Source organism: Phocoena phocoena, chromosome X (assembly GCF_963924675.1).
Source record: "Phocoena phocoena chromosome X, mPhoPho1.1, whole genome shotgun sequence".
Taxonomy (NCBI): Eukaryota; Metazoa; Chordata; class Mammalia; order Artiodactyla; family Phocoenidae; genus Phocoena; species Phocoena phocoena.
Genome location: NC_089240.1, coordinates 36,779,410 through 36,804,743, shown reverse-complemented (window position 1 = coordinate 36,804,743; position 25,334 = coordinate 36,779,410). Strand labels below are relative to the sequence as shown.

The window sequence follows — 25,334 nt, the reverse complement described above, 5'->3', positions numbered from 1 at the left end:
GTCCCGAAATCCACAAATATGAAGCTAGGAAATGTCTGTGTAGTCTTCCTGGGGAAAGAAGCTTCTTAAAGTCCTTTTATGCTTCCTAGTGAGTTTGAGATTGCAGCAAGGTTAAATAGCTGAGAACAGTGAAGGGACATGTTCTAAGAAATTTCATATGATTTCATTACATAAATGTGGATTTGGTAATCTGGCACCTATCACATTAATTAAAGCATTTCCTAGAGTGAAAGCTTCTGAGAAAATAAATACTATGCAAGAAGTACCCTCACAAAAACCTTTTTAATTCAGAAAGTTGATTCCGTGCTCACAAAATCAGCATTTTCTCTCAGAAGGCATCACAACTAATGACATTAGTAAGACCCATGCCATATTTTTTTTAAAAGAGAGAATAAAAATGGACAAAACAGAGAATTTTAAAAGGAAGTTATTTCTAGTGGTCTGTTAGAACCTTGTAATTAACCAAGAAATAAAACAGAGAAAAAAAACAATTTTAACTGTGGTTTTTAGTACTCCATTACCAGTGGATCGAATGACATATAAGTTGGGAGAGTATAAAATGAATGCTTATGTTAAAGTGAGAGAGCCATCAGTCTACAGACAAAAAAAGCCTTATATTTAGTTCACAGTACCCAAGACCTGAATGAGTCTTACCACGGTTTAGGTAATGCTCTTTAAAATTTCTATTGTTTTACCAAAAGATTTTTTTCTTTTAATATTATAGTGGAGAACAAACACTAAATTGCCTAATAAATGAAGTTTAAACAAAAGACAAAACAGCTTGAAATTGTTTCCTTTTGTTGGTGGTGGTATGCTTTTGCAGCTTCAGCATATCACATCAGCTTTGTTATCCTGTACAAGGAGCTTTATAAGTTGTAAATATAAAATAACAATTCCCTGAAAAAGAGGAGAGCCGTGACTGGTGTTCAGCTTCTTACAAAGCAAGCTTATTAGAGATCCCTGGTATCACCTTAGTAGTTTCATTTAGAAAAATGGACTTTCTAAGGACCCTAGTTCACAGTTGTACTCTCTCTCTTTTCTGTCTTGTATGTCTTAAGTATTTTGTTCTGTTGTACTTTATTTTATTTTAATTTTAAAAATTTATTTTTATTTATTTTTGGCTGTGTTGGGTCTTCGTTGCTGCATGGGGGCTTTCTCTAGTTGCGGTGAGCGGGGGCTGCTCTTCATTGCGGTGCACGGGCTTCTCATTGCAGTGGCTTCTCTTGTTGTGGAGCATGGGCTCTAGGCGCACGAGCTTCAGTAGTTGTGGCATGCAAGCTCAGTAGCTATGGCTCACGGGCTTAGTTGCTCTGCGGCATGTGGGATCTTCCTGGACCAGGGCTCGAACCCGTGTCCCCTGTATTGGCAGGCAGATTCTTAACCACTGTGCCACCAAGGAAGTCCCTGTTGTGTTGTATTTTAAATGTGTGGATATCTGTGTGTGTATATATAGATAAATATTCAGTGAATGGTGGATTGACAACTGTGTAAGAAAATGTTTGCACCCAGCCCCAACAGTTCTAAAGTTCAGTATGTCATAGGGAATTGGTGGGAGAATGCAACCAATTGAATATTTTTTTCCCAAATCACTTGAAACTCATTGTTACATTTTTTTCTTGAGATATGGATAATATATGCCCTATAAATTGAAATGCACCTTGAAGCCCAAGAAGTGGGTTAGGCAACAATGAAAGAAGTACACTATATTATTTATTTATTTTTAACTTTTTGTGTTATATTGGAGTATAGCCGATTAACAATGTTGTGATAGTTTCAGGTGTACAGCAGAGGGACTCAGCCGTACATATACATGTATCCATTCTCCCCCAAACTCCCCTCCCATCCAGGCTGCCACATAACATTGAGCAAGTTCCCTGTACTATACAGTAGGTCCTTGTTGGTATATACTTTATAAATGAAAATTCTAAAAATGGATAACTATATATTTATTCCCCATCTTTAACAGATTTGTATATTTTTTCCTAGTGACTGTTATAGCAAACAGCACTTACTTTTTCCTTGTAGTAGTTTTTGTTTTGTTTAGTTTTTTAATTTGTAAATATTCAAAATCTCACTGATCTTATCTCTACTTAATGTCTCCTCTTTCTTCAATAATCATAAATGTATGAGTTTTGATGGATTAAATATAAAGGTCTATTCTGGTTCTTTATATATTTGAGTTTTACTTTTATCTAAGTAATATAAGCATATAGGTTTTAGAAGTTAAATCATACTACTTTTAATAACAGCAAAAGGCAGTTTCTGTCTTAATTCATTCCAACACCACCAGTGTATTATCTAAGGCAACCACTGTAAGCAATTTTTGCTATTTCTTTAGTAACACTATATGCTTATATTTCTTTTTCTTGATTTTATAGTTTTTGATATTATCAGTATTGACTTACTATTATGAAAGATGTAGCTCTCTTATGCTGTTACCTTCTGTCCCTCCTCACTTGCCTTTCCCCATTTTAAAAACATTATTCATATTTGAGGCATTAATGTGATGTGATTATATTTCTTGTACAATTTGTTATACCTGAGGTAAACAGTTAACTTATTTCTTTCATTGCTTCATTACTATGTATTATAGCTAATTCATCCCCAGAGTACCCCACTGAACTATATATAACTTCTCTCAGTACATTTAACCCCATCAGATAATTTATCACATTTTTTTTCTTGGCAACAAAGAGCTCCCTCCCTGAGCCCTTCATCTGTTTCATTCTAAATTGGTTGCAGTCTTGGCCTTTTGGACTATCATCATGGCAATTATCTTTGCCCCTTATCTGTTCTGGATTCCTTGTTTCCTGGATTTCCTATATTCTTTTTCAGTTTTCATCTTCATTTTGGTAGAGTATGTCCTTCAGTAATTTCTGGAGGAAAGGTATATTTTTTGAGATATCTGAAAATGTCTTTATGCTACTCAACAATCTGATAGTTTGGCTGGGTGTAGAATTCTAGATTGGAAGTAGCTTGCTCTTAGAATTTTGAGGAAGTATATCATATGGATAGAAGCTTATACTATACAATCAGATAGCTTGGGTTCATGTCTTACTTACCAGCTGTGTGGCTTGGGAATGTCACATAACCTCTCTGTGCCTGTTTCCTCATCTAAAAATGGGCATAATAATCTTACCTACCTCTAGAGTTATTGAGAAGAATAATTAACAAAAATAAAGCACTTAGAACAGTGCCTGGCCCTTTTTCTCTTTCTCTGAAACCTTTACTGATATTCTCTTTACCCTAGTATACCAAAATTTCACAATGCTGTGCTTTAGTGTGGGCCTTTTTAAAAGTCGTGCTGGGTTCTCGGAAATCTTTTTAAATCTGGAAGGTTGTTCTTCGGAGAAATTTTTTTGTATTATTTCTTAGACTAAGTTCCTTCTCTCCAGTTTCTCTGTTCTTCCTTTCTGGAGTTACTGTTATTCAAATTAATATCAGGGTCAGGGCTCACAGGATTGATCTTTATCTCTAACTTTTTCTTCTCTATTTCCATCTCTTTGTGTTTTTGTTCTACTTTGAGATATTTATGCAACTTGATCTTCTAACCCTTCTATTTGAGTCTCCTGTTTTGTTTCTCATTTTCTATTTTTAAGGGCTTATTTTGTACCCCTGAATGTTTCTCTTTTAAATTATTAGTATTATATAGTTTCCTATTCTTATTTCATAGGTTTCATATCATTCTTACCTATCTCAAAATAGTATATTTTTTGAAATTTTATTTGCTTTGCTTATACTGGAAATGGTTTCCTCTGAAATGTTTTTTTCCTATTTGTTTGTTTTAGTCTCTTTCCTTTTAGAGGCTTTCCTCAAATGTCTGGTGATCCTTGGCTGTTCTTTTATATTTAAGAAGGAAGTCTTAAACAGTTGCCTGGAAACTCTGTACATGAGTAATTTAATTACAGGTGATCTAACAAGGACTGGACCAGTTTTCAAGAGCCCCATGGACGTCAGTATCTGTAGGTGTTTTGTTCTTAAGCAGATCAGTTTGACAGAGAACAATCTTTCAATCTTATACCTTGGTCTAGGGGGTGTGTGTATGGGGGGGAGGGGCGCGGGTATTCATGTCTAAGCCTGATTGCAATAGCTCCAGGAGCCAAGTCGGTGAAGGAGGTAAGGGTTTTTATTTTAACATGCTTATTTATTTAACACATGAACTTTACAGTTAATCCTCCTGTTTAAGTACAGCACTTCATTTTGATGTGAGCTATGAGTCTGGTGTCTAAAGTTTCCAAAGAGTAAGAGAGGGATAATTTGCTTGGTCAAGGATATCCAGGGTCAAACTGCTCCTGTAAAGGTTCAGCCAATCCTCCTGTTGTCTGCTCCACTGTATACCCCTGGTTTCGAATATACATGTTGCTTCCATTTCCTGAACCTTTTTGGGAGCATTTTGGTAGACTTATCAGCTTGCTTCTTACTGCCTTGCCTTGTGCAAGCTTGGTGTGTTAGTTCAGGTTCTACAAAAATTATATGCCAGGAAAGGATTGGATATGCAAGAAATTTACTGGAAAACTACCTGTAAGCAAAAATGAAAGGAGAGGGAGCCAAAGGAGGCTGGGAGAGCCATCACAGGTTATGTAGGTCTAACTCCTTTGGAGGAGAAAGGGTAGGAAAAATCTTAGATTAAGGTGCTCTTCCAAGAAAGATTTGGTGAGGCCTATTGGGAGTCCTTGAGCCAATATGGGCCTTCAGAGTCCCATATCTCATAAAAATGAGCCTGCCTTAGTAGTCCTGCTGCTTTTAGTCATGGCTGAGGGTAGCCTGTGGGAAGCATGGTACTGATGGAAACACAGTGATGGATTCATAGTCTGGGATTGTCAGTCAGTCGCAATCCCTGGAATAAGAGATTGAGGGTCACATCTTAATAGCTGTCACATTTGGATTTCAGCTTTCTCTGATCTGCTAACTTTGTCCATTTACTTTCTACCATCTGAGATTTTGTTTACTTACCTAGTGTGCTGTTGCCTCCTCTCTCATTCTTTTTTTTAAAATTTATTTATTTTTGGCTTCATTGAGTGTTCGTTGCTGTGCGCCAGCTTTCTCTTTAAGACTTTATGAATATGTTTCTCTATGTTCACCCCAATTGCCACTTGGAAGTCAGTTGCGGCGAGAGGGGGCTACTCTTTGTTGCAGTGCACGGGCTTCTCATTGTGGTGGCTTCTCTTGTTGTGGAGCATGGGCTCTAGGCACGCCGCCTTTAGAGCACAGGTTCAGTAGTTGTGGCACACGGGCTTAGTTGCTCCGCGGCATGTGGGATCTTCGCGGACCAGGGTTTGAACCTGTGTCGCCTGCATTGGCAGGTGGATTCTTAACCACTGCGCCACCAGGGAAGTCCTCTCATTCTTTTTATCTTTGTGTGTCCATGTCTTTTTAATACATTTATTGAAATATTGGTTTGGCTTCAAGAGGTAGAAGAGAAATGCATGCATTTAGACCACCGTGTTTAAATGGAATTAATGGTTTATTTATTCACACAGTTGAATTATGATTCCCTAAATCATTATAAGCATTTATTTATTATAGTGTATGAATCTCTGGTTATCCTCTCCTACAATATAGCCCACTGTGGTCACATCATGATCGCCATTTGAAACTTTATGGGAGCAACAAGAGCTAAGGATAAAGACATAAGCAGGGGCCTGTTCATTGTGGTTCTCATTCTTTATTGTACAGAAGAATTGTGGGGGAGGAGAAGTGAGGGTGGTGCTTGTTAAAAGCACTACTTGGTCTTTGGCCTCTTTCCGCAGTGGGTCCAATCTAGTAGGTATGGGGTATGGGCCAGGGACCTCTTCTTAAAAATAAGTACTGTAGTGATTCTGAAAAGCTCCAAATGGACCAATAAGCCACATCTAAGGGGAATAGAGTTTGAGTGTAGGGTAGGAGACCTATAGTCAGATATGACTGAATTTTAGTTTTAGGAGAAACTTTGACCATAATATAAGGATGAGATTTGAGGGCTTTTGCAATAACCTGGACAAGATAAATGATGGCCTCAATTGACTTCCAAGTGGCAATTGGGATGAACATAGAGAAACATATTCATGAAGTCTTAAATAATAGAATCAGATAACCTGGTTAATATTTGAATATCTTCTACATGGGAGGTTTGTCTGTTTTCCCCAATTAATTTACTTATTTATTCAATCTTTTTATCGGTATATTTTTTCAGCTTTTTTTTCTCTCTCCTCTCCTTATGGTATTCCCATTATACATATGTTAGTGTGTTAATGGTGTCTCATATTTTCTCTGAGGCTCTGTTCATTTTTTCTTCATTCTTTTTTATTCTGTATTCTTCAGATTGTATAATCTCTATCAATCTATCTTCAAATTTGCTGATTCTTCTTCCAGCTCAAAATCTACTTTTGAGCGCCTCTAGTAAATATTTCATTTTGGTTATTGTACTTTTAACTGTAGAATATAAATGTTGTCCCTTTTTATAATTTCTCTTTACTGATATTCTCTATTTAATAAGACATTGTCATACCATCTTTCTTTAATTCTTTATCATTTACTTCTATGAATATATTTACAATAGCTCCTTTGAACTTTTTTGATAAGTCTAACATCTGGGCCCCCTCAAAGGCAGTTTCTGTTTTCTGCTTTTTTTTTTTTTAAACATGTACAAGGGTCACACTTTCCTGTCTTTTGTACATCTCAACTTTTTGTTACAGCAGCTCTGGATACTAACACCCCTCCCACACTCCAGGGCTTGTTGTTCTTGTTTGGTTGTTTATTTGTTTAGTGACTTGCCAGTTCAGTGTAACCTCTGATGTCTCTTTTCAGAGGGAGCAGCCTTGAGAATGTGCACAACCTTCCTGACCATTAGGAATGACTATGGCTTTAATTGGGCTCTCTTTGACACTCTCTTCCCCTAATCTCCCATTAAGATGGTCTACCTCTATTGGTATCACACTGTACTAATCGCTAGTGATTGCTCTATTGTTTTTGACAATGCCTTGTGGTATAACTTGCTCCATATTCCGATCCGTTAAAGTTGAGCCCCGTGTCAGGGGAAGGGTTTACTAGTCTGTGAGGCTTGCCATACACTCCCCTGAGCAGAATCTCTGCTATGGAGTAAGAGCTGGGTGGAAAGGGGAACTCCTCCTCACTGTCTGCTCTGCCCAGATCCTCCCTATGGAGCAAGGCTGTACAGGATTTTTTGTTTTTGGAGGAGGGGGGGTGAACTGGTGCTCCCTCCTGGCTGCTACTACCACTCAATATGGATCTTCCACATCAAAGCCATTGTTCACCAGATGCTAAGTGTACTTGGACTAGTTCTTCAGCCTAGGAAGTTGAAGGAGATGGGAGCTACCACTGGGCTGCCGAGTCCACCTCTATGGCTCTCCTGCAGCACAGAGCAGTGCAGGAAAGGGGGACTGACTATACTCTTTACCAGCTGCCCCACCTGGATAATATGTATGTAGCTGGAGTTGGGAGTGGGAAATAGGTGCTGCCATCCAGCTTCTACCACCCACTCAATATAGGCCTTACACAGCATGGAATGGGATTTGTCAATGTTTACCAGTTGTGAAATCCACCCCAAATAGCTCTTCTCTCTCAAGGAGCTGATCTATACATAGCTGCTGAGCCTCTTGGAACAGTTTCTCCTCAGGCAGAGCTATGGGGCCACAGGTGCAGTCCCTAGCCTGAATGCCACAGCCTCCCATTGTTCTTATGGAGCTTCTGTAGATTTTATTGAATAAGTGCTTCTCAATTCGTTGTAAGCCTTTTGATCAATCTCCAGAGACTTTGAATGATTGTTAGTTTTGACCAGCTTAATGTATGTCTCTCCACGGGGGAGGTTTCCCTGTGCTCACACAGCTGTTCTGGAAGCCCTGCCTAGTCATTGTATTTTTAATGATTCTGCACCTTACAGCAAACTAGTTTTTCAAAGATGTAATCAGGTGACTTGAATTGAAAGGACTAAACTGAGAATTTTTTGAAAGGTATTAGGATTTTATTACTGAAATTTGTTCTGATTGAACTTTAAATTTCAGCTTTTAGAAATAATACAAATAGCTTATCTATAAATTTCACCTTCGGAATTGAGTACTTGTAGACCTAAGAAGCAGTGTAGCAGAGTGTTTAGAGCATAGGTACTGGGACCAGACTGCCTGGGTTCAAATCCTTGCTCTGCAGTTCATTAGTTCTGTGAATGAGTTACTTAACTGCTCTCTGCCTCAGATTCCCACATGTGTGAAATGAGTATCATCTACGTCTTAGGGTTGTTGTTAGGGTTAAATGAGTCCACACATCTAAAATCCATAGAGTCTGACTCAGAAAATGTTAGGTGATGGTTATTGCTGTTGTTAGACATGTCAAAGGCAAATAATCTTCTCATCTGTGTATTATATTATGAAGATTAATGATATTATTTTCTATAGCCAGAGATCTTGATGATATTATTTGTCTAACTAGCTATAATGTGATCTTTAGTGTCCTCTAGTGGAAGAAAATCAGATGTGCTCTTTGTATAAACCTACTTCTTTTGGAATTATGTGATCATTTAACCTAGTAAAATTACTCCTAAATAAATAACCAAAGGCAAGATCCGTGTATATAAATGGCCTTAAGAAATTGTTAAAATTTACATGGAACTTTAAATCTTAAGTATTCTTTCAAGAGAAGACTTTATTGGCCATGTAATTTATAATATTAAATAATATAGTACATATATTATTTAATATATACTATAGTATATATTAAATATATATATTATATATATTATATATATAAAGTATATATTATTTAATATATACTATAGTACATATACTCTACAGTATACAGTACATATACTCTACAGTGACATAGAAATGTTAGACATACATTACTTTTGTTTTTTTTTTTAACACCTTTATTGGGGTATAATTGCTTTACAATGGTGTGTTAGTTTCTGCTTTATAACATAGTGAATCAGCTATACATATACATATATCCCCATATCTCTTCCCTCTTGCGTCTCCCTCCCTCCCACCCTCCCTATCCCACCCCTCCATGCGGTCACAAAGCACCGGGCTGATATCCCTGTGCCATGCGGCTGCTTCCCACTAGCTATCTACCTTATGTTTGTTAGTGTGTATATGTCCATGACTCTCTCTTACCCTGTCACAGCTTACCCTTCCCCCTCCCCATATCCTCAAGTCCGTTCTCCAGTAGGTCTGTGTCTTTATTCCTGTCTTACCCCTAGGTTCTTCATGACATTTTTTTCTTAAATTCCATATATATGTGTTAGCATGCGGTATTTGTCTTTTTCTTTCTGACTTCACTCTGTATGACAGACTCTAGGTCTATCCACCTCATTACAAATAGCTCAGTTTCGTTTCTCTTTATGGCTGAGTAATATTCCATTGTATATATGTGCCACATCTTCTTTATCCATTCATCCGATGATGGGCACTAAGGTTGTTTCCATCTCTGGGCAGTGTACTCAGTAGTGGGAGTACCTTGAAGTTTTTCATTTTAAGTTGTGGTAATACAATATACAGAATAACATTAGCACCCAGTTATCTGCACATAGATGACATTTTTTGGTCATCCTCTGAAAATGCTTTAGTCAGTATGTATATGCTACCTGGAGTAGAGTGTCTCAAATTTTGTAGAGGAGCATGGGACGGCTCCTTTACTGTCCCATTTCTTAACACTCTCTGATTCAGTGATGTATGTGTGTGTGTGTGTGTGTGTGTGTGTGTGTGTATATATATATATATATATATATGAGACAGAAGATGTAATAGACGTTGACTGAGTGAGTTCTGTGTGCTTGGTGCTGCCTTCCATCAGGGTTGGCAAGAATATAAATCACTGGCAGTAGTACAGTTTGGGAAATGCTGAAATACTGAGGTGTGTATAGGGGCTGTTGTAAGATCACAGCGGGATATACCTACCTCAGCTGGGGAGACTGTTGAGGAGAACGTTGAGGCAAAGTGTGAGTAGAATTTTGATGAATGAGTTGGTGTTTTTCAGCAGAGAAGGAAGCATACAGAGTATCAAACATAGGGAGCAGCATTTTCAAGAGCACAGAGAGCATGGGGGAGGGGGAGGGTGGAGTGGGTGTTGCGGTAGCTGCAGGTAGTTCAGGATGGGGGTCAGGGAGGATTATGGGAGAAGTTAGAAAGGAATGTAGTATGTGTGACAGCCTCCCCCCCCCAAAAAAAAGAAAAAAGTAAACCTAAATTACTTGACTAAGAAGCAGGAGAACTAGGTTCCTTTCTCAATTATGTTGCTAAATAGCTCTGTGGACCCCAGTTAAGTTGTTTGACTTTAAATCATTTTTAGAAAGCTTTCCAAGCAGAGCTGAGGGATTATAACGTCTTGGTATATAGAATGGAGAACAATGAAGTTTTGGGAGTAATATGGTAATACCTGTTTTATTTTATTTTTTAATAAATTTATTTTTAAAATTTATTTATTATTTTTGGCTGTGTTAGGTCTCTGTTGCTGCTTGCAGACTTTTCTCTAGTGGCGAGCGGGGACTAACTACTCTTCGTTGTGATGAGCAGGCTTCTCATTGCAGTGGCTTCTCTTGTTGCTGAGCGGGGACTCTAGGCACACAGGCTTCAGTGGTTATGGCACGCAGGCTCAGTAGTTGTGGCTCACAGGCTCTAGAGCTCAGGCTCAGTAGTTGTGGCACATGGGCTTAGTTGCTCCACAGCATGTGGGATCTTCCCGGACCAGGGCTCGAACCCGTGTCCCCTGCATTGGCAGGCAGATTCTTAACCACTGTGCCACTAGGGAAGTCTGATAATGACTGTTTTGGAATAAAACTATGATGACAGTTTAGTGAGTAGAATGAAAAGAAAGAACTGGAGGTAAAGAAACCCATTAGAAGATCTTTGCTGTAATCCAGACAAGAATCCATGAAGGCTGAAGCCAGGCGAAGTGCAGGAAGGGGCAAATTGTTTTGACAGGTGTTGCAGAAATAGAATGGGCAGGTTTGGGCAGTGGGGGAGGAGTAGTGGCTGGTGTGAGAATGACTCCAGGAGTTGTCTAGAAGAATAATGATGCTGGTAGTGAGCAGGTCACACTCATGCAGCTATGTGGATTCTGTTTTACTTTTTATTTTAACCAGTGTCATTATTAGACACTTCATTAGACACTTCAACTATACCCGCTTTTTACCTTTTTCCCCCCAAATAATTCTTTGGTCAACTTCAGATTCAGTTCCTTATGAGCTATATTACATGGTTTCCAAAAAAATTGTAGATGAAAAATTTCAAAGCAAAAGTAGGTTTAGAACTATGCAGTAGTGTGGTTTAGTAATTGGATGTTCACGTTGCCAACTTCTTGCCATCAAACTTGGTTTGATTGGCATTTGGTAAAGGTAGGAAAGAATTATTTCCACCAAAAATGGTCAAAGGGAAAGGAAACAAAACTTACTGTGCACATGCTCTGTGTCATGCACCATGGCAAGCACTTTCACATACTTTATTAATCATCCAGGGCTAACTACAACCGGTATGGTAGCTATTCTCTTACTTTTTCCATTTCATAGATGAGGAAACGGATGTATAGAGTTATAACAGCTACTAAGTGATGGAGATAAGATTTTAAAGACAGGCCTTTTGACTACAGATCTGTTGCTCTATTATATCATAACTGCCTCCGGACAGAAGAGTGTTAGCATTTGAAAGGATAAGTGCTAGATCTGTGGAAATAGGTGACCAACCATCCCGGTTTGCCTGGGACTGAGGGCAGGTTCTTGGGACACAGAACTTTCAGTGCTACAACTGGAAAGTCCTGGGCAAACTAGGATGTGTTGGTACTCTTTCTGGAAAAGTCACTTACATGAAATAAACCATTATGTAGAATGACCTGAATAAGGAATTGTTTGTATTTGTTTCCCAAAATATTGAGACATGAATTAGGCCTTTTGTTACTAAGTGACAAATGATTAAGTGAAGAGGGATTAAGGCCCTACCTGACTTCCTTCTCTTGTTTTCACTGGCTCTGCCTTGCTGGGATTGCACTAAACTGTATGTGGATCAGATGCTAGAGGCCTCTGTTTCTATCTCAATTTTTAAGGAAACGTATGTTTTACCCATTCCAAGTCTGATGAAATGGCAGAAGAGCTTTTGAGAAAAACGTCAAGAAAAAGGTAGATTGATTGTAAATGTACATTCTTTTTTTTTTTTGCGGTACGCGGGCTTCTCACTGTTGTGGCCTCTCCCGTTGCGGAGCACAGGCTCCGGACGCGCAGGCTCAGCGGCCATGGCTCACGGCCCCAACCGCTCCGCGGCACGTGGGATCCTCCCGGACCGGGGCACAAGCCCGTGTCCCCTGCATCGGCAGGCGGACGCTCAACCACTGCGCCACCAGAGAAGCCCCTCAGTCGTTCTTTTATTTATATATTAAACACTATAAATTGCTTTCTGGAGAGAAGTTTGGTCCTGCTGGCAGTATTTCCTCGGCAGGCCCCATTCTGCAGAAAGGAAGTGTGGGAGGAAGTGGGTAGTAAGGAAGCCTGTCCTACCACATATCCTTGTTGAACTCCTCAGCAGGAACTAAATAAAAATAGAAGGTAAATAAAGATATCCCCTGCTTTGTTGAAAGTTCACGTCACACCACTTTGCTTTTACAAAAGACCTACATTAGTACCTGTTCTCACTAACTGAAAAAAAATCTGAAGAGAATTTTTGCTTTTATGAAAAAAGATAATTGCTTCTTCACTTCATGTCATTTTGGCATATAGAAGGGTTCATAGAAACTTTCTACTTTTGGGTAGTGGGGGAAACCTGTGTAGATAACATATTTAGGAAAGTGTAAAATACAAGATATGTGAATAACATTGTTTTAGTTAGACATATTAGTTGAATTCCTATCTTATTGCAATAACTTTTTTCTTTTATAAACTTTATTGAATAAAAATTTATTTAAGTGTACAGTTCAAAGACTTTTAATATATATACAATGAGGTTTTTTAATTAAAAAATATTTTTTATACAGCAGGTTCTTATTAGTTATACATTTTATACATATTAGTGTATATATGTCAATCCCAATCTCCCAGTTCATCCCACCACCACCCCCACTACCCCACCACTTACCCCCCTTGGTGTCCATACGTTTGTTCTCTACATCTGTGTCTCAGTTTCTGCCCTGCAAACCGGTTCATCTGTACCATTTTTCTAGGTGCTACATATATGCATTAATATGCAATATTTGCTTTTCTGACTTACTTCACTCTGTATGACAGTCTCTAGATCCATCCAAATCTCAACAAATGACCCAATTTCATTCCTTTTTATGGCTGAGTAATATTCCATTGTATATATATACCACAGCTTCTTTATCCATTTGTCTGTCGATGGGCATTTAGGTTGCTTCCATGACCTGGCTGTTGTAAAGAGTGCTGCACTGAACATTGGGGTGCATGTGTCTTTTGAATTATGGTTTTCTCTGGGTAAATGCTCAGTAGTGGGATTGCTAAGTCATATGGTAATTCTATTTTTAGTTTTTTAAGGAACCTCCATACTGTTCTCCATAGTGGCTGTATCCATTTACATTCCCACCAACAGTGCAAGAGGGTTCCCTTTTCTCCACATTTGTTGTTTGTAGATTTTCTGATGATGCCCATTCTAACTGGTGTGAGGTGATATCTCATTGTAGTTTTGATTTGTATTTCTCTAATAATTAGTGATGTTGAGCAGCTTTTCATGTGCTTCTTGGCCATCTGTATGTCTTCTTTGGAGAAATGTCTGTTTAGGTCTTCTGCCCATTTTTTGATTGTGTTGTTTGTTTTTTTAATATTGAGCTGCATGAGCTGTTTATATATTTTGAAGATTAATCCTTTGTCCGTTGATTCATTTGCAAATATTCCCTCCCATTCTGAGGGTTGTCTTTTCGTCTTGTTTGTAGTTTCCTTTGCTTTGCAAAAGCTTTTAAGTTTCATTAGGTGCCATTTGTTTATTTTTGTTTTTATTTCCATTACTCTAGGAGGTGGATCAAAAAAGATCTTGCTGTGATTTATGTCAAAGAGTGTTCTTCCTATGTTTTCCTCTAAGAGTTTTATAGTGTCCAGTCTTACATTTAGGTCTCTAATCCATTTTGAGTTTGTTTTTGTGTATGGTGTTAGAGAGTGTTCTAATTTCATTCTTTTACATGTAGCTGTCCAGTTTTCCCAGCACCACTTACAGAAGAGACTGTTTTTTCTCCATTGTATATCCCTGCCTCCTTTCTCATAGATTAGTTGACCATAGGTGCGTGGGTTTATCTCTGGGCTTTCCATCCTGTTCCATTGATCTATATTTCTGTTTTTGTGCCAGTACCATACTGTCTTGATTACTGTAGCTTTGTAGTATAGTCTGAAGTCAGGAAGACTGATTCCTCCAGCTCCGTTTTTTTCCCTCAAGACTGCTTTGGCTATTTGGGGTCTTTTGTGTTTCCATACAAATTTTAAGATTTTCTGTTTTAGTTCCGTAAAAAATGCCATTGATAATTTGATAGGGATTGCATTGAATCTGTAGATTGCTGTGGGTACTATAGTCATTTTCACAATCTTGATTCTTCCAGTCCAAGAGCATGGTATATCTCTCCATCTATTTGTGTCATCTTTGATTTCTTTCATCCGTGTCTTATAGTTTTCTGCATACAGGTCTTTTGTCTCCCTAGGTAGGTTTATTCCTAGGTATTTTATTCTATTTGTTGCAATGGTAGATGGCAGTGTTTCCTTAACCTCTCTTTCAGATTTTTCATCATTAGTGTATAGGAATGCAAGAGATTTCTGTGCATTAATTTTGTATCCTGCAACTTTACCAAATTCATTGATTAGCTTTAGTAGTTTTCTGGTGGCATCTTTAGGATTCTCTATATATAGTATCATGTCATCTGCAAACAGTGACAGTTTTACTTCTTCTTTTCCAATTTGTATTCCTTTTATTTCTTTTTCTTCTCTGATTGCCATGGCTAGGACTTCCAAAACTATGTTGAGTAATAGTGGTGAGAGTGGACATCCTTGTCTTGTTCCTGATCTTAGGGGAAATGCTTTCAGTTTTTCACCATTGAGAATGATGTTTGCTGTGGGTTTGCCGTATATGGTCTTTATTATGTTGAGGTAGGTTCCCTCTATGCCCACTTTCTGGAGAGTTTCTATCATAACTGGGTGTTGAATATTGTCGAAAGCTTTTTCTGCATCTATTGAGATCATTTGGTTTTTCTTCTTCAATTTGTTAATATGGTGTATCACATTGATTGATTTGCATATATTGAAGAATCCTTGCATCCCTGGGATAAATCCCACTTGATCATGGTTTATGATCCTTTTAATGTGTTGTTGGATATTGTTTGCTAGTATTTTGTTGAGGATTTTTGCATCTATATTCATCAGTGATATTGGTCTGTAATTTTCTTTTTTTGTAGTATTTTTGTCTGGTTTGGGTGTCAGGGTGATGGTGGCCTCATAGAATGAGTTTGGGAGTGTTCCTTCCTCTGCCATTTTTTGGAAGAGTTTGAGAATGATGGGTGTTAGCTCTTCTCTAAATGTTTGGTAGAATTCACCTGTGAAGCCATCTGGTCCTGGTCTTTTGTTTGTTGGAAGATTTCAAATCACAGTTTCAATTTCATTACTTGTGATTGGTCTGTTCATATTTTCTATTTCTTCCTGGTTCAGTCTTGGAAGGTTATACCTTTCTAAGACTTTGTCCATTTCTTCCAGTGTTTCCATTTTATTGGCATAGAGTTGCTTATAGTAGTCTCCTCGGATGCTTTGTATTTCTTTTTTTTGTTTTTTTTTTTTGTTCTTTTTTTTGCTGTACGTGGGCCCCTCCCGTTGCGGAGCACAGGCTCTTGACGCGCAGGCCCAGCGGCCATGGCCCACGGGCCCAGCCGCTCCGCGGCACATGGGATCCCCCGGACCAGGGCACGAACCCGTGTCCCCTGCATCGGCAGGCGGACTCTCAACCACTGTGCCACCAGGGAAGCCCGATGCTTTGTATTTCTGTGTTGTGTGTTGTAACTTCTCCTTTTTCATTTCAATTTTACTGATTTGAGTCCTCTCACTCATTTTCTAGATGAGTCTGGCTAAAGGTTTATCAGTTTTGTTTATCTTCTCAAAGAAGCAGCTTTTAGTTTTATTAATGTTTGCTCTTGTTTTCTTTGTTTCTATTTCATTTATTTCTGCTCTGATCTTTATGTTTTCTCTCCTTCTCCTCACATTGGGTTTTGTTTGTTCTTCTTTCTCTAGTTCCTTTAGGTGTGAGGTTAGATTGTTTATTTGAGATTGTTCTTGTTTCCTGAGTTAGGCCTGTATGGCTATAAACCTCCCTCTTAGAACTGCTTTTGCTGTATCCCATAGGTTTAGGATTGTCATGTTTTCATCGTCATTTGTCTCTAGGTATTTTTTGCTATCCCCTTTGACTTCTTCAGTGATCTCTTGGTTATTTCGTAATGTATTGTGTAGCCTCCATGTGTTTCTCTTTTTTTTGGTTTTTTCCCTGTAATTCATTTCTAATCTCATACTATTGTGGTCAGAAAAGATGCTTGATATGATTTCAATTTTCTTAAATTTACTGAGGCTTGATTTGTGACCCAAGATGTGACCTGTCCTGGAGAATATTCCCTGTGCACCTGAGAAGAAAGTGTAATCTGCTGTTTTTGGATGGAATGTCCTATAAGTATCAATTAAATCTCTCTGGTCTACTGTGTCATTTAAAGCTTGTGTTTCCTTTTAAATTTTCTGTTTGGATGATCTGTCCATTGGTGTATGTGAGGTGTTAAAGTCCCCCACTATTATTGTGTTACTGTCGTTTTCATCTTTTATAGCTGGTAGCAGTTGCCTTATGTATTGTGGTGCTCCTATGTTGGGTGCATATATATTTATAATTGTTATATCTTCTTCTTGGATTGATCCTTTGCTCATTACATAGTGTCCTTCCTTGTCTCTTGTAACATTGTTTATTTTTAAGTCTATTTTATCTGATATGAGTGTTGCTACTCCAGCTTTCTTTTGATTTCCATTTGCATGGAATATCTTTTTCCATCCCCTCACTTTCAGTCTGTATGTGTCCCTGGGTCTGAAGTGGGTCTCTTGTAGACAGCATATATATGGGTCTTGTTTTTGTATCCATTCAGTGAGCCTGTGTCTTTTGGTTGGAGCATTTAATCCATTCACGTTTAAGGTAATTATCGATATGTACGTTCCTGTGACCATTTTGTTTATTGTAATGGGTTTGTTTTTATAGGTCCTTTTCTTCTCTTGTGTTTCCCACTTAGAGAGTTCCTTTAGCATTTGTTGTAGAGCTGGTTTGGTGGTGCTGAATTCTCTTAGCTTTTGCTTGTCTGTAAAGCTTTTGATTTCTCCATTGAATCTGAATGAGATCCTTGCTGGGTAGTGTAATCTTGGTTGTAGGTTCTTCCCTTTTATCACTTTAAATATGTCATGCCACTCCCTTCTGGCTTGTAGAGTTTCTGCTGAGAAATCAGCTGTTAACCTTATGGGAGTTCCCTTGTATGTCACTTGTCATTTTTCCCTTGCTGCTTTCAATACGTTTTCTTTGTCTTTAATTTTTGTCCATTTGATTACTTTGTGTCTCGGCATGTTTTTCCTTGGGTTTACCCTGCCTGGGATTCTCTGCGCTTCCTGGACTTGGGTGGCTGTTTCCTTTCCCATGTTAGGGAAGTTTTTCACTATAATCTCTTGAAGTATTTTCTCAGGTCCTTTCTCTGTCTCTCTTCTTCTTCTGGGACCCCTATAATGTGAATGTTGTTGTGTTTAATGTTGTCCCACATGCCTCTTAGGCTGTCTTCATTTCTTTTCACTCTTTTTTCTTTATTCTGTTCCTCAGCAGTGAATTCCACCATTCTGTCTTCCAGGTCACTTATCCATTCTTCTGACTCAGTTATTCTGCTATTGATTCCTTCTAGTGTAGTTTTCAGTTCAGTTATTGTATTGTTCATCTCTGTTTGTTTGTTCTTTAATTCTTCTAGATCTTTGTTAAACGTTTCTTGCATCTTCTCTATCTTTGCCTCCATTCTTTTTCCGAGGTCCTGGATCATCTTCACTATCATTATTCTGAATTCTTTTTCTGGAAGGTTGCCTATCTCCACTTCATTTAGTTGTTTTTGGGGGGGGTTTATCTTGTTCCTTCATCTGATACATAGCCCTCTACCTTTTCATCGTGTCTTTCTTTCTGTGAATGTGTCACAATGAGTTTAAATATACACACTCTATCATCCCACAGAGTTCCTTCAGTTCCTAACATATACTTTTTTTATGACTTTAATATTGAATATTAATTGAGGTATAAACTGATATATCTCCAATTTTCTGTTGTAAAGTTAGGAGTACCATTTTGAAATAGGTGTCTGGGTTTTGTAAGAGTAAAATGCCCCCATCTTTCTCCCTTTTGGTAAAACTCCTTTGGTTTACATTTCCCAAAATGAACAGCAACCCAGGAATTGTACATTCTAGAGGTGTTTAGAACATTGTATTTCTACTTTTATCATGTGCAGAATATGATCTTAATAATGGTCCGTCATATATTTGAGAAAAACTCTAATGCTGGAACTTTATGTGGTTTGGATTTCAGTCATTTCTGCCTTTTTCCTTTATCCACGTAATTAACATCTTTCTAGTTTTATTAGTTGAGTTCAGAACAGATTCTCACCAAATTCATGGTTGAGTAACTCCTTGAATTGATGACTCAGAGTTATATTTTGTAAGAGACGGATAATTTGGTTTCATTTTAACCTGTTGTTGGCTCTTATGTAAGATAGTTTTGAAGCACATGTTCTTCTTTTAGGACATTTTAATACCTTAGAAGATAGATATTATAAAGATCATTGAATTGGTCACCTGTAATCTTTATTAATATCTAATTAATAAGCTAAATGAATTATAGTACTTCAGTATTGATTAAGAATGACCTGGAGTTGTTTTAAATGTAAGTCCCTAGGAAATTAATGACACTTTAATTATTTACCAAACTCATCCTAATGAAGAGTGAGAAGGAAGACAAGTAGTTCTTACAGCAGTTGGCTTTATTATAATTTCCTGCTGATAGTTGTTGACAGTACATCAAATATAGTGTTGAATTTAGTTTAAATTTGGTATTCAACTGGGCAGTCTGCCTTAATAAATTTATTACACTTATGAGAACTGTAAATTCTTTGGGAAATATATTACCAAAACCCCATTAATTTGTAAATGCTTAATGTAGTCAAGATTGATTTTTAACTAATATATTTGGCTATTTAAGAACAATTTACATCAGTCAAACATCCTCAATTAATGGTATGCTCCTTATTTTCTTTATCCACCTGACAGATGAGATTTTAGGCCATAAGATTGTATTAAATTGGCAAGAATTCAAAGAAATTAGAAGCTGCTTGTATTTCTGTTTGTATGTGAAAAAAGATAATAAAAATGTGCTAGTAAAATGTGTAAAAGATCAAGGAAATAATGACTTTCCCATTAACCCAGGTTGGTGTGGTGCCCTGTCTGGGCCTCTGGTCATCCACTAGTTGAGAAGGTCAACTTTCTTGATTTATAGGAAGATGGCCTCATTAAAGCCAACCTGACCTGTATTATTGCCAAAGGCAGCTGGTATCTTTAGTCTTCAAATTGGTTATTAGTTAAAGGTTGAGCCCAGCAGCAGAATTTGACTTGGCTGCTATAATCCTTCCGAGGTTCTGCTTGGATCCCTTTCTTAAAATATCACATGGTTATTAATTTCAGCACACCGAGGAAAAACTGTTGAATCAATAATGACTTTCATTTAGCTGTTTTGTTATTAATGTTGATTCAGATGAACACATTAATACTTGTCCTAATTATTTTATGACTAGATTGGAACATTCTTTATGTGCATTTGGAGCCTGGGTCAGCTCTTAGTGTATTTTAACTATTGAGTTTATAACAGAAACTGGAAATTCTTTGGAAACAAATTAGAATACTTATATATTTATTAGTAAAAATATCAGTGTCTAATTTCTGATTATCACTGGTGACAGTGCAGCTGAAATATGCTGGTTCTGTAGCAGTCTTGATAGCTTCTCACCCAAGTCAGTGTTACCACATTAACACTGTTATATGATTGGATCTTAAGGGCACATATAAAAACTACATAGTCCCAGGAGCCATTGTGGTATCATGTAGAGAGCACTGGACTTCAGTTATTAGCTCTGCTTCCTCTACTTACTGCTTGTGTGATCTCAACCGCTTATGTATCTCACTAAACCTGGGGCCTGTTTCTTCCTTTGTAAAGTGAAACTAGATGTACCTACAGGGTTATGACAATTATTAAATGAGGACTTACAGAGGGACACTTAAAATTCCAGATATTATGCTGCATAGTCTAAGGTCATTCAATAAATTTTGAAGGGTCCAAAGGGCTGCTATACAGTGAATGTTGACTACCCTTTTTGTGTTTGGTAGATTAAGCAAGATAAAACGATTAAAAACTACCAAACAAGTAAAGGATTTAGATTAACAATAGTGAAGAAATTCCAGATTTAGTTATTAAGTGATGGATTTGGGTTGTTAAAAGCTGTAGAGTTTACTTCTATGGAAGTGCTTTTTAATAACACATCTGTTTGGACATAGACTTACAGACATAGAAAACAAACTTATGGTTACCAGAGGGGGTAACAGGGTGTATGGGGGAAAGAGATAAATTAGGAGTTTGGGATTAACATGTACACACTACTATATATAAAATAGATAAATAACAAGGACCTACTGTTTATCACAGGGAACTATATTCAGTATCTTCTAATAACCTATAATGAAAAAGAATCTGAAAGAGTATATATATGTATATATTTATAACTGAATCACTTTGCTGTACACCTGAGACTAACACAACACTGTAAATTAACTATACTTCACTTTTTAAAGAAATGGTTAAAAAATCTATTTAGATTCTTTTTGGAATGACTGAATGACTTTACAGATAGTTGTGTAAGAAACGCAGAAGAACTCACAATTAAGAGGATAATAATTAAAGCAAGTCAATTTATCCAGAGCTGCACCATTCTAATTTGGTAGCCAGTAGCTACATGTGGCTATTGAGCACTTGAAATACAACTGCTCCCAACTGAGATGTGCTATAAGTATAAAACACACTGGATCTCAAAGACTTAGTACAAAAAGAGAATGTAACATATTTCATTAATACTTTTTAATGTGACTATATGTTGAAATAATAATACTTTGGATATATTGGATTGCATAAAATATGTTAAAATAAATTTCACCTGTTTTTACTTTTTAATGCGGCTACTGAAAACATTTTAATTGTATATGTGGTTTGCATTATATTTCTGTTGGATGATGCTGAACTGAATCCTTATTGAATGATTCTGTGAAAGCTGACTCTTAAATTTGACCTTTAAATCTCAGATATTAAGGATGAGATTGTTGCTCCAATGCTAAGAATGTCAGAAAGCATTCCTTTCCTCAGTCACATTTGTAAATACCCAACTTATTTTTGACCCCATGGTCAAATTAGCTTGCTACAGAGTCGTGGCACTCTGAAAGTGGCATCTGACTTTTAAAAGGTAGCATGAAAAATTCTCCTATTCCAAGAACAACTAATAGTAAAATGAATAATAAATACTTTTCAGGAAAATTCTTTTTAAAACAGACCGTCTGAAACGGCTTTCCTAACTCTCCCTCATTTGAGGGGCAGACTGGAAAGGTAGACCCTGGAGGACATAGTTGTTCTACTGTTGCTGGACAGCTCGAACTTCTTAGGAAACCGGTAGGAGTAGTAGTTCTCATGCCATATAGTGGGCTGATTCAATTGAAGTGTGTTTCTCCAATTTTGATCAGAAGACCTAATATTACTTTCCATATTACTAGTGCCCCTTTTAAAAGAAAATAAGTTGATGAAATATAGGCACATAGTTAAATGTAGGGGCACTAAACATAGAAGTAGATTATTTTTTAAATCTTTAAAAACTTCCCTGCAAAATGAAAAAGTACAAGGAAGAGTGGAGGAGTTACCACTCTTCCTTGTCACTATAGATAAAGTAGAACTTCAAAACAGCCATGGTAACTGTGGGTCAGGTGACTCAAAGGAATGTTCTGAGCTAGTATCTATAAGCAGCCAGATAATCACAATTTCAAATCATATTATCACCTACTTTCGAATTCCTTCCTAGTCTGCTTCATGAGCTGATTTGTAGGAAAATACTATTTTTAGTTTGCTATATCAGCAAGGAGTTAATAGCAGTTAATACATACATCTTTAATTCACATTCACATCTAAAACAAACATTTTGAGCTTAACATTCTTGGAATCTATAGTTTGAATGCATATATGGTGCATTCATGTTTTGTAAACTGTGATTTTCTATTTGGGCTGTTTAATACACCCATATAATTGATACTTGAATTATGGAAAATGGTGCCGCAGCTATCCTAGATGTAGGCCATCTTTTGCATCATTGCCCTTATAAATTCAAATACATTTTTATGTTGTTAGTTTTGTGCTATTCAATCAGTGTTCGGATTTTAGTCCCTGAAATGTCAGATCTGGTGATATTTAAATTGTTTTAATCTTTGGACGCAGGGTCCCCAGCAATCCTTCCTTCATTTTGAGGATGGGTAAAGTGATAAGAGACTAGACCAGGAGCATGTTCAGTTATATACCAAGCAGACATGTGCGTGTCAAAGAGAGGGGTCTTTAGAGCGTCCGTTTCTACTTATGATTTTTCAGTATAACAAATGTGGCACATGACAAATGGTGAATATGGGGATTGAAACACTGTAGTTACATGAAAGGGGCAAAGTTTAAAATAAACTGAAAACAGGAGAAAAGACCAGTGTTCGTTGTGGCAAACACTAAATCTCTCTTTACTTCTTAACTCCAGTGTCAGAGCACTGAATTAAAATCAGACATTTAGCAGAATAGGAAGAAATGGAAAGAGAGAAACTAAGGTGAAAACAGAAGATATGAAAAGGGTGACTTCCAGTAAAACGAGAAGCTGGAGATAAACATTAAAATGAGTACTAAAACTCCTAAGCTTTTCATAGAATCAGAAGGCAGAACAATCTTAAAGGGAGAGAAAAAACTGTGCAGGCATCTGATTTATGTCGTCTGGCTTTTCACCCTGGTCCTCCAGCGCACTTGTCAAAAGCCTTCCCCATAGTTATGACTTCCCAGTGCAAAAGCCACACCTATTCACACCTCTCATCCCCTGGCGGTGGAGACCATGTTTCATGTGTCTCTCATTTCTTCCTTCACAATGAACGCTGAAGCACCTTAACCCCCTCAGCCCCACAGTGCTGCACTCCACACAGTCCTTTCACATCCATTCTCTCATTTGAATCATGCTGCTGCCCTCTGAAGTTGTAGACTGTGTGGGTTGTGCATGACCTATCACGTCCCCCATTTCATTTGCCATAAGGAAGGCATTTTGTAGAGGTTAGCAGTCAGCCGGCAAGTAGTAGTGACAGGGGCTGGACTGGCACCAAGTTTTCCGACTCCAGATCCTATGGGATTTTCATCACTGCCATTTACAAACACACAGTGTTCTCTTTAAAACAACTGCAAAAACAAACAAATCAAACCTTCTTTGACCCTGCTATTCCTTTCTTATTACCAGGATCATGTCTAAATACACCATGGCATTGTGGAAGGACTGACTTTGGAGTTAGACAGGCCAGGGCTCAAAACCTACCCCTTGTAATAGCTATGTGATCTTGAACAAGTTTCAAAGTCTCAGTTTCCTCATCTGTAAAATACCTACCTCACAGGCTTGTTGGGACATTAAATGACAATGACCATATTAAGTACTTAGACCAGTGAGAGATAGGATAAATCTAAATTTATTATATAATTGTCTGCATCCTGACTTTGAACCTGACCTCTCCACAGAATTTGATCTTAGAACATTTATGGTCTTTTCTGGTTGAATCTTACAGCCTTTTCTCAGCCTTCTCCAACTACCTATGCCTTAATTCCCCTTATTTCCTTGACTTTCTTAATATTGTATTATTGATTCTTCCTTTTCTAGTGGCTTCTCTTTTGTCATATTTACTGACTTCTTTTCCTCACCTATACCTTGTGTAAATTTTCTAAGGTTCCTTCTGCAGCCATTGCTCTTGTTGACAAGACTAAGTTGAATTAGCAAATCAGAGAGGAGATAATGTTATCTCTTCTGCTTTGTGCAGTATATCCTTAACCTTCGTTCTTTACCTGTCTCCCTTCTATTTCCAAATATAAAAAATGTCACATTGGATTTTATTCATTGGCAAGCAGGTAAAACTCCAGCACTGTTAACACAGGAAGGCTTTAATTATCTCGTTCCATGTAGACATGGCAAGTGATACCTATGCCTAAACTATTTTTGTGTGATGGTGATGATGATAATGATGATGAGCATGGCAATGAGGATATTAACACTTTTATTTTCCAAATAGTATTGTGTAACTTACACAGTAGTCTTACCTACATTATCTGAATTTGTTCTTGAAAATAACACTGTGGGTAGTGTCCTGAATTATCCAACACATTTTATAGATGATGTAAAAAAAAATTCTGACTTTGATGTTGGGAGTAGTGCCTTTTCTGTTTAACCATACTATTTTTTTGCCCCCTATTCCATGTAACTTCCCTGATGTGTGTCTATAAATGCTAGATTTTAGGCTAAAGAATAAACATCATATTCTTAGACAATTTAGGGAAAACTAAGAAAAAGAAGTAAAATTCAAGACAGCAAATTGAGTTACTTATTAGCTGATCAAGAAAGAGTTATAGGGCTTCCCTGGTGGCACAGTGGTTGAGAGTCCGCCTGCCGATGCAGGGGACGCGGGTTCGTGCCGCGGTCCGGGAGGATCCCACGTGCCGCGGAGCGGCTGGGCCGGTGAGCCGTGGCCGCTGAGCCTGCGTGTCCGGAGCCTGTGCTCCGCAGCGGGAGAGGCCACAACAGTGAGAGGCCCACGTACCGCAAAAAAAAAAAAAAAGAAAGAGTTATAAACTTTGAAACCTGTTTACCTGTTTACAAGAGTTTGAGGAAAGTATTTGTGCTATTTACATTTCTTATTAATAAGAGCTGACTCTAATGTATATAGATTTAAGCTGGCAAGAAATATGAGCAAGTTATATTGTCAAAGATTTTAAAGGGCAAAAAGTTAAGCTTAGCTTGAATGGGGGATTTCATCTCTATAGTTAGAGGAGTCTTCATGTTACCATAGATCACATCCATTCATTCATCATTCACTCTGATTGTCTTTTGATCCTGCCTAACAAAATGTTATGTGTTTGTTTTGCAGATCTAAAGCGGGAAGCCAGTATCTGTCATATGCTGAAACATCCCCACATTGTAGAGTTATTGGAGACATATAGCTCAGATGGAATGCTTTACATGGTTTTTGAATTGTGAGTATACAT

General features: G+C 37.6%; 1 protein-coding gene across 6 annotated transcripts in view; it reads left to right on the top strand.

Moving 5' to 3' along the window:
- The window catches only part of CASK (calcium/calmodulin dependent serine protein kinase), a 386,140-nt gene that overhangs the window by 128,656 nt on the left and 232,150 nt on the right, over positions 1 to 25,334 (top strand). For all 6 annotated transcript variants that reach the window (XM_065900912.1, XM_065900915.1, XM_065900911.1 and 3 more), the window contains exon 3: positions 25,217 to 25,322. In XM_065900912.1, the coding sequence (XP_065756984.1) occupies positions 25,217 to 25,322 (106 nt within the window). The remainder of the gene's footprint in view (positions 1 to 25,216; positions 25,323 to 25,334) is intronic.